The sequence below is a fragment of the Eubalaena glacialis genome, chromosome 1, assembly GCF_028564815.1.
Source record: "Eubalaena glacialis isolate mEubGla1 chromosome 1, mEubGla1.1.hap2.+ XY, whole genome shotgun sequence".
Taxonomy (NCBI): Eukaryota; Metazoa; Chordata; class Mammalia; order Artiodactyla; family Balaenidae; genus Eubalaena; species Eubalaena glacialis.
Genome location: NC_083716.1, coordinates 173,212,918 through 173,230,646, shown reverse-complemented (window position 1 = coordinate 173,230,646; position 17,729 = coordinate 173,212,918). Strand labels below are relative to the sequence as shown.

Sequence of the window (17,729 nt, the reverse complement as noted above, 5' to 3'; positions counted from 1 at the left end):
CCAGCTTATTTTCCTTTGGTTCCTAACCAACCACCACCAGCCTTATCAGAACAGCCTTGTCACTATAACACACAAATGTTTATATGCTTACATATGGGATAGTATTTCACTGTTCTCTACCTTCACATTTAAAGTATTCCAACTCAAATCACTTCATCTCAATTCTTCATATTCTTCAAGGTCCAACTGAAGCCTCATCTCCTCTAATATGATACTCAGCCCATATCAAACACACTTCTTCTTAATTCCTAATGCATTTGTGAATAGAACATGGTTGAATATTAAACAAAATCCACTATAAATTACTCCATTGCAGAGCTCACATCCCATTTTTCTTTTGTGTCTTGCAGAGTGTTTACATGGTTGTAGCTCGATAAATAACCAACTGGTTGTTTCCTACCCAAAAAGGCATCATGCAGCATCTTTTCATAAAAGAACATGGGTTTGGAGTCAGGTGGAACTGGGTTTGACCTTACTAATAATGAAGCATCTGGACAAGTCTGATAAAAAATCTGAGTCTTTGTTTTCTATTATTGAAATGGATATAATAATACTCATCTCCCAGAGTTGTTGTGAAGGTCTAATGAGATAATGTGAAAACACGTAGCACTGTGCCTGGCATCTAGCGTGTGCTCAATAAACAATTTCCTTCCTCTTCTGTATGCTATTAACCTTTCTTTGAAATACTGACGGAAAATAGTTCTGCTCTAGCTGCTGTATTTTTCCCAGGATATTAGACAGTTAGGGAAGTTGAACAGTTAGGGAAAATTTTGGAAATTTGTCAGAGTGAAGCAGGAAACTGAGGTTTTATAGAATTTCAATGTTGAAGCAACTGAGTATGGAGGGACAGGATAAGAGACATTGGATTATAGGACAATCAAATGGAAAAGCACTAGACTAAAGCACCAAATCTGGGTCCAAATCCAGTTGTCCATGCTAAATATCCGGGTGGTCTTTAAAAAGTCACAAGTATTTCCTTCTCATGAGCACAGTGTGTTGGACTAGATGTCCCTCATTCTAAAATCTGTAACTTTGAGTAGTGATGGAGATAATGAAGTAGGGAAGTGGGGTTCTACCACTGGTTGACTGTTTGTGGTAGAACCATGCATAAGCTGAGCTTAGTGTTGGGAAAACAAGACTCTTGAAGACAGAGAGTGTAGATGACAAAGAACAGACTTAACTATTTCTAACCTTAGGAATAAGAGAATGTGTAAACTGACTGTTACTATTGGCTAAAAGCTCATTATTATTAGTAGTAATAATGTTGTATATCTGTAAAGCATTTCATAGTTTTGCATATCTTATTTTATACCCATAACAAGCTTTATAATAAATATTTATATATGAAAAATTATATATATATATATATATACACATAGAGAAAAAGAGAGAATATATTCCTTATAGCATGGGTACTTAGCTGAATTTGGATTTATATTATACTCCATAGATGGATGTTACATTGCATATTTTGTGGGGAGTTTACAGTTTGCTCATTAAAATAAATTTAAAATTTCTATGGACTAGTTTATTACTACTCAAATGATTGCATACTGCCTTATAAATAAGGACATCGAGTTTTTTGGTTGAATTGATAACAAAAGAATGTTCCATAAAAGAGTTGTGGAACTTCCAGTCTTTACTTAGATCAATGTGCCTTTTTGTTTCCTCTTTCTGGAGCATATAAAAATTACATCACTTCCTGTTGATTGGACTAATCAGATTTGAGTATCAAGAGACCTCAAATCTCTATTGAGTTTCTCTAAGATGCTCTGTTTTGCTTTTGTTTTTAAATTTTGTTTTAACCATTATAAAACCCATGCACTCATCTTAGGGATTCTATAAGCAAGGAATCTTCCATCAATCATAGTAGGTTAGATAACCTCTTCATCATACAAACATTTCCAACTAACCTGTAACTTTTTCTTCAGGGAATAGCGATAGAGATCTGTAGCTCCTACACTAATTATTTTGCTTACCATAACTCTCCTAACCAGTGATTAGAGGTCCATGATATCCCTTTATTCTGCTAGACCTAGATGGGAACTTAGAAAATGGTACCTGTTCTAAAAATCTTACAGGCTATTTGCAAATAAAAGTCTAAAGAAACATAATTAGCAAAATTATTTTAATGAAATGGTGTGGTGTAGGATATGAATTCAAAATCTCAGGAAAGGGGAAAGATAACGTTTTGAAGGAAAAAAATGGCTCGTTTATTGAAAGATAAAACCCATGGGAGCCGAATTCTAGACCTCACCTATGAAGTCTCTCGCATCAATGAAGAAGTGCTATTTGGCCATCTAACTCCTCTCCTAGTGTAATATAAAACTGCCTTCTCGCCTCTTTCTAACAACTACTAATAAAGCTCTTGTGTAACAATAATTGTGTGTACACTACAGTTTGTAATAAAATTTGCTAAGCAATATAATACTCATAGAAATCCAAGAATATTAAACACAGACCTGATGAATCATCTCACTATCCTCATTTGACAGATGAGATAAAAGAAAATCATAAATGTTAAATGATGTCCCACCATTTTTCTTTAAATATACTTCAATTTCATCCTCCAAAAAAGAATCAACAACAACAACAAATATTTAAAGATACAAATCCAAAAGGCATGGGGATGATAAAACTAAAACCATTAAAACAAGAAGCTAATAGCAATGGAGCGAAAGGCGGCTACAGTTATGTCAAATTCACTACAAAAGAGTGGAATGTCAGTCTGGACAAGAAGAGGTTCTGTGGAGCAAACTGATCAATATTCAAACTTGAGCTTTTAGAACTAACATTTCTATCTTTTTAATGTATGTATCAACAGAACTTTCCTCTCTAAGTAAATACTCAGTAAGGAAACTTTCTTATCCCTGAACTGAGACTTTAAGCCCTAACATTTGATCATCCAAGCCCAGTGCCCCCCAAAACAAAATGCTCGAAATTTGTTTACTCTTGGTCCGGACTCCCAGGCTGATTCTCATCCCCATCTTTAGCACTTACACTTTTGCTGATTGTCTTGTGTCATCACGTACAATAGGTTAGAAACTTTTCACTGAACTTACCTCCTCATTAAAGAAGCTGGCTTAGGAAGCCTATAGATGTATTGCCCATTAGAAATTTATCAGCCTAAATGAATTAGGTTTATGCAATCTCAGTTTGTATATCCTAACTAGTACTGCATTTTCAAAGCCTAGTACAACGTCTAGTAAGTACTCAGCAATTTTTTATTAATGAATGAATGGCTACAGAAACATATAATCCAAAATTTCAAAAAACAAAAAGCTTCTTCAGAAGACAAGATATATTATAATTAGGCTAAGTCCAAACAATAAACATTCAGTATGTTTTTATTAATTGTCTTAGTCTTAAAACTTCTTCATGATAAAGAAATTCAAAGGTAGCAGAATGTATGTTTATAAACCATACACGGATTTATGTACATAACCGTATACATATCCAGGGGTTGCAGTTGTCTGTGTTCTTAGCATTTTTTGATGGAGTTTTAAAATTTTATAAACATAAGCATCATGATCAATAGCCTCAGTTGACCTTTGCTAGAATGAGAAAGATTTTTTCAAAACTCTTAATCACTGACAATGCTAAACTAGACTAAAATGTACCTAAAACAATCCCAATGATTTTTAGGGCCTAAATTGAAAGCATTTAAAGAGATAAATAGCTATGACATTAAACTGCAAATTGTAATTAAAATGTTATTTTTAAAGAGAATTTCATGCTGGGATTAAATTTTAGATGAAAGAATGTAAGTTTAAGGTATGGGTTTTTAAAATGCAGGACATCTTCTAGTCATTTCAGAATATCTGAAAAGTTCACCTTATGATTTTCTGTAGGAAGAGATATTTGTAGATCATTTGCCTGGATTGTTTCTAACTCAATTTAACTAATATATTTCTATAATCAGGCTGTTTATTTCAAATAGTAGCTGCTCCTAAAACTTTATATAAGAAATAAAATTCATATAAATCAGAACTTATTTTACATTCATCAGGGAAAAAATACCCCAGGATACGTCCTTCTATAAATGAAAAAAATCACTTTTTAATGTGCATTCCAGCATATCTGGATTTTCATGTACTAAGCTTGCTTGAATTACATTTTACTTCTATTTGAGTGAATGAATGATGAACTGAAGTTAAGCTATTTTTTCTGGTATGGGTATTTCCCTTAGGTCTTTCTGTGATTGGGAAAATGAGATGTTAGCTGCAATTACACTTTGTAAGAGTAGAACAAGATTTCCTTTAATTAATATGATATTTTAGGAAACCAAATAATTTTGATACTGTTATTTTGACAAAGTTCCTTCAAGGTAAAGGCTGATTTACCTTGGTAAGTGGTAAGCTTGACTTTAGTCATAATATGCAGCTTTTACCTATAGTTAATTAATATAATTGCTTTAAAAGATTTTTCGCAAGAGTAATTTCATAGCTCTTCATGTCCTTGGGCATCTTAGCCTGTGGTTTTGAATTAAAAAACAAAACCATTTTCAAATAGACATTCATCTAGCCACTCAAATAATTTATTAAGCCTAATTGTGGGTGTATGCATACTGAGAATGTTCTCCTGATGCTTTCAATTAAATCTGCAGTTCCTTGCTCTACTTATCCATTAACCTTAATTCTGAGGCATAAATCCAGAGATAATTATTATAAAACATTTGTGGCAAACTCACTCTTATTTCAGGAGTGTTTATAAAATTATAGAAATAAGATGGTGTCCCTTAAAAAATAATAAAAATCAAGAACAAAATATGGTTTTTACCAACTTGAAGTAATTTTTGAGTGACTTCCAATAATACATAAGTTGTTCTTAATGCAATACTTAAAAAAAATTGGTTGTGATTATGGTAGAAGCATAGGGTACCAAAAAAGGCAATAATTCAGTAGCTATTATTTAGTATCGGATTTCAAATGTGGACAATGAAATGTTTTCCAATCAGCATTGTCTTGGAAATCTAGCAGATTCATTAACTAACACAAATCCACTTAAAATATTCCCCTGAAAAAAAATACTAAACTTGTATATCCATTTGTCACATTTCTTCACTTTAAATTTTAGATATTTTTACTCATAACTGTTTAACCTTCTTTACAAATTCTTAGAGTGTCAAAACTTTTTCAATGCTTGTGAAGTACTGATCTCTATTTTACTTTAGGTCTTCACTGGGATCTTCACAGCAGAAATGGTCCTCAAGATCATTGCCATGGATCCATATTATTATTTCCAAGAGGGCTGGAATATCTTTGATGGAATTATTGTCAGCCTTAGTTTAATGGAGCTTGGCCTGGCAAATGTGGAGGGACTGTCTGTACTGAGATCATTCAGACTGGTATCTGCATAGACTATGTTTATATTCTATCTTTCATTGGCAAAATACTTATTTCAAAAATGAATCAATGTGTATAGTTTTTTACCTCTAATGATATTTTAAACTTAAACCAATATGTGTGATATTCTAAGAAAATATATAAATGTTCTCTTTAAAGCTGAGTGTGACTGTTTATCAAGAATGATGAAAAATGGTTGAAACACTTCATAATAATTAACTATGTAAGGCATATTTAAAAACACACATGTGCTTTTAAAATTATGTTTTTAAATTCATTAAAAAAATTTTTTTGCTTTAAAGTCTATAAAGAAATATAAATAAAAACTTTACACCCAATTAATCTTATCTTTCTATCAACCTTACTTATATTAGTGGTAACTACTTTAAAGGAATATGTGGGAAAATATTTGATCCCATTAGCACTTTAGACAATGGTATAACAAATTTTTTTGAATTTAGCAAAAAATTATTTTAAAATATGCAAAATTTTATTGGAAATTAAGTAAAATGTGTATTTTTCAAATTGAAAAGAAGCTTTTCCTTAAGTTTATCAAATTAGTTTATTTTACTTTTATATTTTAAATGTCCATTAAAAATATATAACTCATACTTTTAATATTTCTTTTTACTCTCTAAAATATAGTTGGAGGTGACATTAGCTTGCTAAATTCACAAATGTCTGTAATCAAAGTATTAATTTGTTTTCATGGATATATCTGTTGATGAATCAGAAATGTTTTATCATTTCTAAAATATTTTCCCTCTCTTATATTGCATTTAAATGATATTATGATTTGATTTACAATTCCAGTATTAGTAACACTTTTTTCTGGATTTGAATTTTAGTACAGTTTGAGATTTTATATTCCTCAGAGGTGGGACTACAATATAGTATCATACTGATAAAATGATGTCTAACTAACTTTTTAAATTATATTGTGACTACTACTAAGAGTATATTTTCACTTGATTACAGCTTCGAGTTTTCAAGCTGGCAAAGTCCTGGCCCACCCTGAATATGCTAATTAAGATCATTGGCAATTCAGTGGGGGCTCTAGGTAACCTCACCTTGGTGTTGGCCATCATCGTCTTCATTTTTGCCGTGGTCGGCATGCAGCTCTTTGGTAAGAGCTACAAAGAATGTGTCTGCAAGATCTCTAGTGACTGTCAGCTCCCACGCTGGCACATGAATGACTTCTTCCACTCCTTCCTGATTGTGTTCCGAGTGCTGTGTGGAGAGTGGATAGAGACCATGTGGGACTGCATGGAGGTCGCCGGTCAAGCCATGTGCCTTATTGTTTTCATGTTGGTCATGGTCATTGGAAACCTTGTGGTACGTATGTATTACAAACGCTCATAATTAAGAACAAGATCAGACAGTGGCTAAGAAGGTGGCCTGATGCAGCAGACACATCTGGTTTTATCATCAACAACCTAGACTCAAATCCCAGTACTAGCACTCTGTGCATGGGCAAGTTGCTTAACTTCTCTCAGCCTAAAATTCCCCGACTATGAAACTGGAATAACAAAACTGAAATGTTATGGTTTATGTGAGGATTACATGAGGTATACCTGTGACAGTCCAGGGACAAAAATATTAGTTTTTAGTTTTCCTTCTTCAAAAAAAATGTTTTTATCAAGACTAACTTTGTCCTAATATTATTTTTTATGGCCTGAATTATTTTTTATTCTATTATTATTTTGATGAGATAATGATCTCCAGTAATTCTAAACAAAAAAGACTATTGAAACTGTATTGAAACTGTTCTTTACACATACATAGTTCATATTGTTTGCTTACTCAGAGGCATAAGTTGCATATTACCAAATTTTGAAGGCAAATTTCAATGAAATAGTGCATTATATTTTAGCTATGTATTGTAATTATCCAAACAACTTGGAAATATCTTCTTCCCTGAATTTGCTTTATTAAAGGAAAATAAATTATTGCGGTTTAAGTTATGCACATGTATAAACACCGACCAGATTTAAAAGACTCACTTTTAGCTCTGACTTAAAAGCACTAATATAGAAGCACAATTTGTATGTTTATGTGTTTTAATGCTTACATTTTTCAATCATGTGTGGTCAGAGTGTTTCTTTACGCTATCATACTGAACCTTTCCTTTGAGAAGTACATTTCAAATGAGATTGCTTAAAAGAATGTTTGTGGGATATCTGTGGACATGCAATTTTTTTCAGAATAGTAAATAAGGAAGCTCTAGACTCTGAACAAATCTGATATAAAAATAAGGCAACAAACTGGGGTTCTGGCTTAGCATGAGTCTTCCTACCATGTAACATTTTTTGAAACTCAGTAACTACATTTCAAGCTAAAAATATTCCTATAAATAAATTTTCTTTTGCATCAGCTGTAATGAATTCTTCTTCTATTATTCATATTTTATCAGTTAATTGGGTAATATTTTTCCCCATGTATCCAAATGATACTCTGAGATTTCTTCATATTTTCTGTAAAAAAAAAAAAAGGAAAAAGAAAAGTAATTTACATTATATGGGTCCAGCCTAAACCCTGGAATAATTTTAGACTTCTCTCCATCTGTTGAACTATTTGGACACATATACTTCAAAGTATACTAATGAGAAATGTGTTAAACCTTTTATAATTCGCCTTTAGTAATTTCTGCTGCTATAAAAGTTTGTGGTCATTGGACAATGGAATTTGTATTTCAAGTATGTTGTTTTAACACATATCCATCAGGCTATTAAATAAATAAATTCATTATTTACACACATGAAGCTAGACAAACTGGTAAAATGCAGTAAAATGACTAAAATGAAAATATCTTTTTTTCTCATTGGCCAAAACCACAAAAATGGGATTTTTGTCTTTTCACTGGCAAACCTGAGTAGACACAATTTAAATCTTAGAACCTCCAGTTTCCTGTTATCCTTCTCGGTTTGAAAGGAAGGGTGCTTGTTTTACCATTTTGTCCTTAGAGCAGGTAGAAGATTTCAGGTTCTTTAAATGGTGTGTGATTAAGACAAGGTTTCTGAAATACAGTAAGCATTTAAGAAGCAGTTGTTGAATTAATTTTAGCAAAGATCTATGAGTTCCCTGTTTAAGCTATTATGTTTATGCATACTTCAATATTAATAGAGAAAAATTTTCTTTTTTTCTTTTAGGTTCTGAACCTCTTTCTGGCCTTATTGTTGAGTTCATTTAGCTCAGACAATCTTTCTGCCACTGATGATGATAATGAAATGAACAATCTCCAGATTGCAGTAGGAAGGATGCAAAAGGGAATTGATTATGTGAAAACTAAGATACAGGAGTGTTTCCAAAAAACCTTTTGCAGAAAGCCAAAAGTTATAGAAATCCATGAAGGCAACAAAATAGACAGATGTGTGTCCAACAATACTGGAATTGAAATAAGCAAAGAGCTTAATTATCTTAAGGATGGGAATGGAACCACCAGTGGTGTAGGTACTGGAAGCAGTGTTGAAAAATATGTAATCGATGAAAATGATTATATGTCATTCATAAATAATCCCAGCCTCACTGTAACAGTGCCAATTGCTGTTGGAGAGTCTGACTTTGAAAACTTAAATACTGAAGAGTTCAGCAGTGAGTCAGAACTAGAAGAAAGCAAAGAGGTAAGAATGCTTTTAAAGTTTTTCTTGCATTTCCTATAAAAACTATGCACCACAGTTACTTAGTAGTTTTATTGTGCTTATATGCATTATTAAAAAGTGTACTGAAAGTCATATATACAGTAATGTTGGAAAATTATGAGATATTCTTTTTTGAGAATTCCATCCATTGAAATTCCAACTTTCCACAGAAAATCATCATTCTGAATAATTAGTATATTCATCTTCTTGATAGTTTGAAAGTCTGATTAAAAAATGTGGCCTTCCAAAAAACAGATTTTATTTAATACATTCTATTCTACATTAGATTATGCTCTTTAGAAAAAAAATGAACCATATTTTATTGATCATTGTTAAAGTGTTATCTCCTTACTTTCTATATTAAGTTTTGCTATGATTTTTTTTAATGTGAAAGTTTTGTGTAGTTTTTGTTCTCCTCTAAACCTTTTATTGCCTATGATGAGTATTATTCATTTATTAAAATTTTACACATATAAAGAAATTAAAAGTAGTACTGAGTACATTTTGCCCAGTCAAGGATGAGCAAATCTATAAGGTCTTCCAGATTAACTTGGAAATAGTAAGAACTATTTAGAAAAACTCTACTTAAGGATTACAGTTAAACTGTAGACTGGAAAGCTGTTCTTACTGTCATATTACTACTTATTTAAAAGAAAAGAAAGGAAATTGTTCCTCCTGTAGGATTAAAATTCATAGGATCCTATGATAGTAGCTTAGTGGTATTAATTCTGCAATTCTGCATTGTGAAGAACAGGATTAAATTTTTTACTATTACTTATTTATAGACTTCTGATATACCAGTAGGAAGTTAAGTCTAGCACAGGGTTATAAAAGGCAGGTTTTAGCATGAGGGTATAAATATTGACACCACAGGAATCAGACAAATGATGTCTGATTCTGTGAGCATATTTGCATATTTTGGAACCTTCTTTTTTTACTAATGTGTCAACAGAATTTGTGTAAGTAGTAAGTAGCTGACAGTGTCACAACTGATAGCCTCCCGATCCTTTTTTTCAGGCATTTCAGAGCTTCTGAGATATATTTTAATAGTAAATTTGAAAATATTTTGAAAAAGGTAAAAATACATACAAAATGAGGTATAACATTCTTTCTCTGAAATTCTACTCAAAGTCTACTTGGAGAGTTCAATTCTAATTTATGTGTTGCTCATTCTGGTAAAATAAGAATTCAATTCTAATTTTATTTTCCATCACTTGACATAGATTTATTTAAGCAAATCATGAATTAATTAACCAGCATTTATTGAGGACTTTTGTGAATTCAGCACTCTGTTGGATACTAAGGGTAAGGAAGAGTTAAAGGAGAGATTCATAACATAACCCCCTTCAGGGAAATCTCAACATCTTTGAGGAAGCTAATACTAACTCACAAAATTATTAAAAACCTATTAAAAAGGTTAATCCTGTAGGACTGAATACAAGATTATACAAGTATCGAGAACAGCAAGAACATAGCAAATTGTTAAACAGAAGAGATAAAATTGAAGTAGGCCTCAAAATGTGGGTCAAATACATGAACAGAAAGCAAAAAGCAGAAACTTACTAAACAAAAGCCAGAGTTAGAGTGAGCTTAGTATTAAGGTGAAGCAGTGAAATAATCAGCATGTATAAAGTATTGGTTGAAAAGACTGGAAAAATATGTATGGGTGAGTAAGGTAGTTTCAGATTATACAGTCTTTGAAATAAGTCAAAGAGCTTGGAATTGGCTGCATAGTCAATAACGTGCTATTTGTTCTGAAGCAGGTGAAAAGCAATAGGAAAGTGATGTTTTATGAAAATTTATTCGATGGCAATAAGTAAAACCGTTTAGAGTGAAAACTGTTATCTTGGGGAATGTGGTAACAATCATTTGATAATAATGAGGTGACAGGATTCTGGGCTAGGGTAGTAAGTATGGGAACTGAGACTAACTGGCTTTTGACCAACCTAGTAAAGAATCTGAGAAATTGGGAAAATGGTAATGCAACTGTCTGAAATGGCCTTTTTAAGAAGGTTACCAGGTTTATGGGGGAAGAGAAAGAATTCAATTGGGACATACTGAATTAGAAGTGGGATATAGTGGGAACGAGAGACTGGATGAGCAGTCAGGGTTTAAAAATAGATTTAATAACGCAGATTTCATAATTATCTGATTCCTTGAAAATAGAGGAGTTCCCCAAAGAAGTAATTACAAAGAGAAAATAAGGGAAGACTAGGGACAAGACTAGCTTGGGGTCAAGAAGAGACAGAAAAGCCAAAGAGGTAGAGAAACATTTGCTATGTTAACATCATAGGTTTCATCTCACTGCACTCATGGAAATGATATATCTTAATTTCTTTTTACCAAAAAGTTGGTTTCCAGAATACTTCAAAAACTCACTTTGTTATACAGCAGAAACGAACACAACATTGTAAAGCAGTTATACTCCAATAAAGATGTTTTAAAAAAAAAAACTCTATGATGTCCACAGATATTTCAAATTATTGCTTTAGGAGAATACCACCTAATTGTCATGTCTTTTTTTTAATGACTAAAAAATCATAAATTTGGAACAATGAGATACAATGTCTTCATTTTCAAGTCCTTGAAAACATTTTATTATCTGAACAAAAATTCTTTATTGGGTGATTTTTTTTTTATAATCATCTGTCCTCTTCCAAGCTAGTTTTGGATACACGGAATCCAATTACAGAATGTAATAAAATTGTTTAAAGTGTACAGATATATTAGAGGGAAAATACTTAAAAGTAAATATAAAATTAAAACTTTTATAAAACTTTTTTAAAATAATTAATCAAATTATTTTGCACAGTAAAATTAAATTCAGCAGTAAGTTTTATGTGGATGATTTTTTAAATTAGTACCAGAAAAACCTTGAAAGAATAATAGGGCAATTCTCACGTATGCTCACACAAAGTTTAAAAGTACATTTGACCCTTGAACAACACAGGAGTTAGGGGTGTCAACCCTACATCCAGTTGAAAATCCGAGTATAATTTACAGTTGCCCCTCCATATACATGATTTCGTATCTGCACTCCCACATCTGCAAATTCAGCCAACTGAGGATCCTGTAGTACCGTAGTATTTACTATTGAAAAAAATCTATGTGTAAGTGGACCTGCGCAGTTCAAACCTGTGTCATCCAAGGGTCAACTGTACACTGTTTTTTAAAATAAAAGCAAAAATCAGCATTATAGAATAGATTTAAATAAATTCCAGTGAAGTTCAGTTTTGATCTGAAATTTCTGAAAACTGCTGGCATTGAACACAGGTCACATATCAGATTCACATTTATGTTGGCTGGTTGTTCTTTTTTATTAGCTATTGCACACACACACTCATACACACACACACACACAAATTAAAAATAACGTATCCATAAAGTGGCATTTTGGTTCGCGCTTCTTAGTTTTTTGAACACAAGTAGAAAAAGAACATTGGCCTGTGCTTTGGGGGACAGAAAATATCCTTTCTCTTTGCTGAGAAAATGAAAAATCATACAAGTTAAACCTAACAGAACGATACATTTCAAAAGAAAGAAAGAAAGGAAGAAAGAAAAGAAAAAAAAATTTGCAACACATTTCTGCTTTAAGAAGAGGCAGTAAATTAATCATTAATTTAGATAGTATTTGAAAACTCTAGCTGCTCTATTCCTTCCATTCATGTTCAAAATATCTAGCTATACCACAGTTGGGGAGAAATGATCTCTAGAAGTTTTTAGAGATAAAAATATGAATTGCTGTTATTATATTATGTAATACATATTTTATATATGTGTATCTATTATATGCACCAGTAACATAAACAGACTGGTATGGAAACGAACATAAAGTTTTGCATGAAAAAAATTTTAAGGAAATTGAAGGCATGGATTTCAAAATGGTGATCCTTTTATTTTGGAAAAACTTGGAATTATACATATCTAGTGACAAGACATAATGTAGAATTTTGTTTTTATATAAACATGATTTCTTGACATTTTTATATAATTATGGATTTTTACAATTTAGTTCTTAAAAGGTTTCATTGTCTTCCCAGGTGAAGGATATAGAATAAATGCTCTTAAGAAGCATATTTGAAGTTGAATTCCAAAGCTCAATCTAGGAATATCATACTGTGACCTTCACTGCTTACCATTCTTACTTCTCACAGGGGTAAAATCAAGCTGGAGCCTTCAAGAATGAAACTCTGGTGTTTTTTAACCAGCCAGAGGCTCGTGCCACCACTTTTACCCAGGTTACCCAAGCAAGTTGTACATGTACAATCACTTTCTAAATAAATTTTGACTGGCCTGCATGCTACTCAGCTACGTTCCTTCCCCTGCCATGGCAAGGAAGTGCTAGACGTGCCCAGCTGCTCTCTGCTGAATCGTGTGACACATCACAGCATGGTCAGGCAAGACGGGCAGTCCCAACACCATATTTGATTCTGTTAATGACTTTCCAGTTTAGTCTGTTTAGGCTTTTAAAAACAATAATTGCATGCTCTATAGGATTTATATCTATTTTAAAACATGATAGAAATGTTTAAAGTTCTAAATAGTTAAGAACTTGAGAGGATGAATATTTTTCTGCTTTTATTTCATTAAAATAAGACCACAACTTTTTGTTGTTGTTGATTCAGCCCTTATAAGTAAACTGTATCACCAAAATGAGCCTCACAGGGTTTGTTTGATAGTGTTGCCATTTTCAGATCATTATATTCAGATCTGTGAATATAATTTTCAACCCATCCAATTCATGTGCTCCAGATAGAAATGTTTGCTTTCATGTTTTGGGGGAAAGCCTCCGTTAAAAAAAACAGTAAGGTGATCATGAGATTTTGGATATGAAGGGCCATAGTCTGTATATATTTGGGCACCACATATCTTGGATTTTCATGTAGTTTGGGGAAGTTGTTAAGTCATGTATCTGCCAAACCCTAAGTGATCACTGTAATTAAAAAATGAAAAGCACCATGATACAGGGTAGGAAATGTTCATTGCATCTTAATATTAAGTAATTGGTTCAGTGTACCCATTTTTTTAAATTTCCCTGATCTACATTAATTTCTCCCTAAATGTTCTACCCAAAACTGAGCAGGCAAAAAAGAGACTTGGAAAATTTCCTACTTTGGATTATTAATTATTGATTATAGTTTTATGAGGAGTAAAGGATATCTCCAAAACTTGCTGTAGGTTTGTGGATGAAATAAATCATTAGTTTATTCTCTTGACTCAACTTTCTCCTGTTACTGGAATCACAGCCAGAGTGAGTGTTCTTGTTTGTTTGTTTTTGGGCACACCACATGGCTTGTTGGATCTTAGTTCCCTGACCAGGGATCGAACCCGGGTCCACAGCAGTGAAAGCCCGAGTCTTAACCACTGGACCGCCAGGGAATTCCCCAGAGTGAGTGTTCTTGAAGGCAAATTAAAAAGCAAAAGTGAAAAGTTCATGAGTATTAGCAGTTTTCAAGGCTTTTGGTGAAAAAGAAAAAAACCTAATTAGAGCTTGGGGTTTGTCTGTAGGTTTAATTTATACATACTCTCTCCTTCTTTAGGGATAACTGAGAATTAGTTGTAAAATGAAACAAATTCAGACATAAAATTATAAATAAAAAATTTTTTAAAATACAGCCCCTGGTGATTTATGTAATTTTACTTACAATGACTTTTTAGTTTTAGGAGTAAAACAAGATTATTAGTCATTGAAGAAAATCTGATTATTTTTTCTTCACAAGCAGGGCAGAATTAAATGGTACTGGAAAATTATCTTTTACACCATGTTTATAACAGGATTCCCTCTTTTTCAAAGCCGTTATGGAAACTTTGAAAATGATGCTTGACTAAGGTCCCAAGCACGTACCCTTCTAGAAAAGGCCCTGTGGTCTGTTTTCAGAATCTGGAGAGCAATGGGAGAATACCTCTAGCTTCCCATTTCTGTTAACGTTCTCAGTGTCTTCCAAATGCTCTCTGTGAAACTGAATGTGACGCAACTCTTTCAGAGGCACAGATGGGAGTGTGAATAGCCATTTTAAACCTATCTTGACCTTTAGAGAATGGTTTTGGTGCTTCAGTGTACTTCTGCTGAAATAAAAATTAAGGCAAATTTAGATGGAAATTTTTGTATTATCTTCTTAACATAAACCAGCTTTTTCTTTTGCCTGCTGGATGCCCTTTTACCTTATTCTTCAACTACCATATAATTATTGTCAGTTTCCTATATTATGTTCTTAATAAGGCTCTTTTAAAATAAAAGGTGCATCAGGGGTGTTACACATTTAAAATATGTTAAGGCCAAACAAAATAGAGATGGTTTATATTTTTAACCATTCAATCAGTGGTCCAGAAAAAAAAGAGCTATTGGTTTTAGTCGTGTTCTTCCTGCCTTGGATATGCAGCCCAGTGACCTCACTGTGTGGCTACCTGTCCTTCAAATGAAATATAATAAGTCAAGATATGGATATGCATATCCAAAAGATCAGACTAAGGCCCTGATAGATTGTGTAACCAAAAGATTTTCTTCTTTTACTTTCAAGACAAAACCCAGAAGTTTTGAAAGAACTGGCTAGATTTTAAAGGCAGTCTGTAATGGCTGAATCTTTTATTTTTGCCTTTTGAATCATACAGCAGTTTGTGAGAGTCAAACATTTGATAGCTGACTGAAAATAAATGAAATGTGAGCGCATTTCGGTGGAAGTAGGCCAGTTGCTAACATTCTCTTCTATTTCTGAAAGTTAAATTTCACTATTTAATTGGATAAAAATTGAGCAATATTCGCCATAAGGGGGGATTTCTATATAAGTTCATGTTATCGGGGGAAAATGGCCTTTTTGGGTGCTGATTCTGTCATTTCTTACAAGTAGTATTTGCAGCTAACCTTGAAAACTTCACATTCAGGTGCCATGTCTTTGAGAATATGGCTCTTGGACCAGCGTGCGGCTTCCACAGCATTGCGCCGGGCTTCTGCTACAGCCAGGCATGCTTCCTGTGGCTGAATTAGGCCTGGAGAATGTTGCATCTTCAAACCTGCTTTCCAGTGTGCATTTGTAGAGCATAAGTCATCATCCCTCTGTAGGCTCAGTAGTTTCTACAAGGGATGGAAGAATCTAGCCTTAAGTGCCATAAAATACTGGACGGATAGGGAGAAAACAGTACAAGAAAACAAGTGATGAGCTTGTAGTATGTGGTTTTCTATGGAAGCTTTCTACTGTTATGCCTATATACCTAATTACATGTTTATAACTACTTCAGAACAAGTATTAATTTTAGTTATTTAGTATAGTCATCAAGTTCCTTAATGTGGAAAATTTCATTTCAGGTTTCTTTTTTTTTTTTTTATCATTTTAGTAGCACAGCTATGGCAATTAAAAGAAAGTAAGTTATTCTTTGTATTTATCATCAGTCACCTGCTTTTAAAACAGTTATGTGTTTTTAAATAAAATTTGGAAGTCATTTTGGTATGGCTATGATAAAATGTATGACAAACTACCCTCTACCAGAGTATGAATGCCAAAGTGTTGAACTTAATTAGAAATGTTTAGATTATGAAGATAGTATTATATCCATGTATAGAATTTTAAATGCTTAAGTAGTTTTCTAGGATATAAATTTCAAAATTTAAAAATACAGCAGTAAAATTCTTTGTTTCCAGTGACTAAAGCTTATCGGGCAGTGTATCTGAATTGGTAAGTTGTTGTAACTTAATAAGAACACAGTCTAAGCTTTAATTTATAAATGTAGGTAAATTCTCAACTTTAACGTGTTTATGTAGTTGATACAATATTTTTATAACTTCATAGGATAAAGTATATGTACTTTCTTATGACAAAAATGTGGCCTATGAAGATTACACCATGAATAAGCCTGACTCTCCAACTAGCAGGAATTAACTTTATGCCAACTTTCATAGGAAAAGGAGCCTCCCACAAAACACTTTTTAGTGGCAGAAACACTAGCCTACCAACTATTTTTTAAACCTTGGTTCATCAAGTCTCTGTCTAAACATTCCTTAAGGAGTTTTGCAGAGCATAAGGTTAATGAGCTTATCCTTATAATCAGAAAAACTCCTGGATAACGGTGAAGCAATTCTGCATGTAAAATGGGTTCTGCTCATTTGAGAAGAGCAGAATACATGCAGAGTTTTTTTCCTTGTCTGTTTTCAAAAGACATGCTATGCTTCATAACGCCAGGCAGATAGAGGTAAACTAACTCACACACGGACCTCTCTGCTTTACAATGTACATAACCTCCATAGCCATTTAGAAAATTGAAATTATTTGTATTTTAAAATACTAACCACATTCACAATTGTTTACAATCTAAAGACAGTACCAATAACAAAGACACATCCAGAGGTCAATACTTGGTAAACGGTGGATACAATTGTCATTCAGATTAATGGCTACCATTACTTGTGCTGTGAAGGATTTGCTTTAAATATTTGTACTTAAATATAAGACACTTGTGTAATACATGGCAGAGAATTATAATGCAAAAAATTGAACATTTCACAACTTTATTAACAGTGGTAAAATAAGTGAAGGGTGAGTATATTTTCTAAAGTTTTCAAATGGAAAAGTATAAAGTATATGTGTATTTGCGTGTGTATACATATATACTTATTACTTTCTTCCTTCAGATTTCTTTATTGAATGTCTGCCAATATTTTAGAGAAACATTTTGGAAATATGTGTTTTTATCACTAAAATATCATTAATAATTCCTATTCATTAAAAAAATGCATTTTCTAATACAATTAAACAGA

General features: G+C 32.7%; 1 protein-coding gene across 14 annotated transcripts in view; it reads left to right on the top strand.

Moving 5' to 3' along the window:
• Positions 1 to 17,729, top strand: part of LOC133098164 (sodium channel protein type 3 subunit alpha) — an 83,943-nt gene that overhangs the window by 38,507 nt on the left and 27,707 nt on the right. For all 14 annotated transcript variants that reach the window (XM_061200973.1, XM_061200959.1, XM_061200923.1 and 11 more), the window contains 3 exons: positions 5,174 to 5,347; positions 6,324 to 6,680; positions 8,495 to 8,965. In XM_061200973.1, coding sequence (XP_061056956.1) covers positions 5,174 to 5,347; positions 6,324 to 6,680; positions 8,495 to 8,965 — 1,002 coding nt within the window. The remainder of the gene's footprint in view (positions 1 to 5,173; positions 5,348 to 6,323; positions 6,681 to 8,494; positions 8,966 to 17,729) is intronic.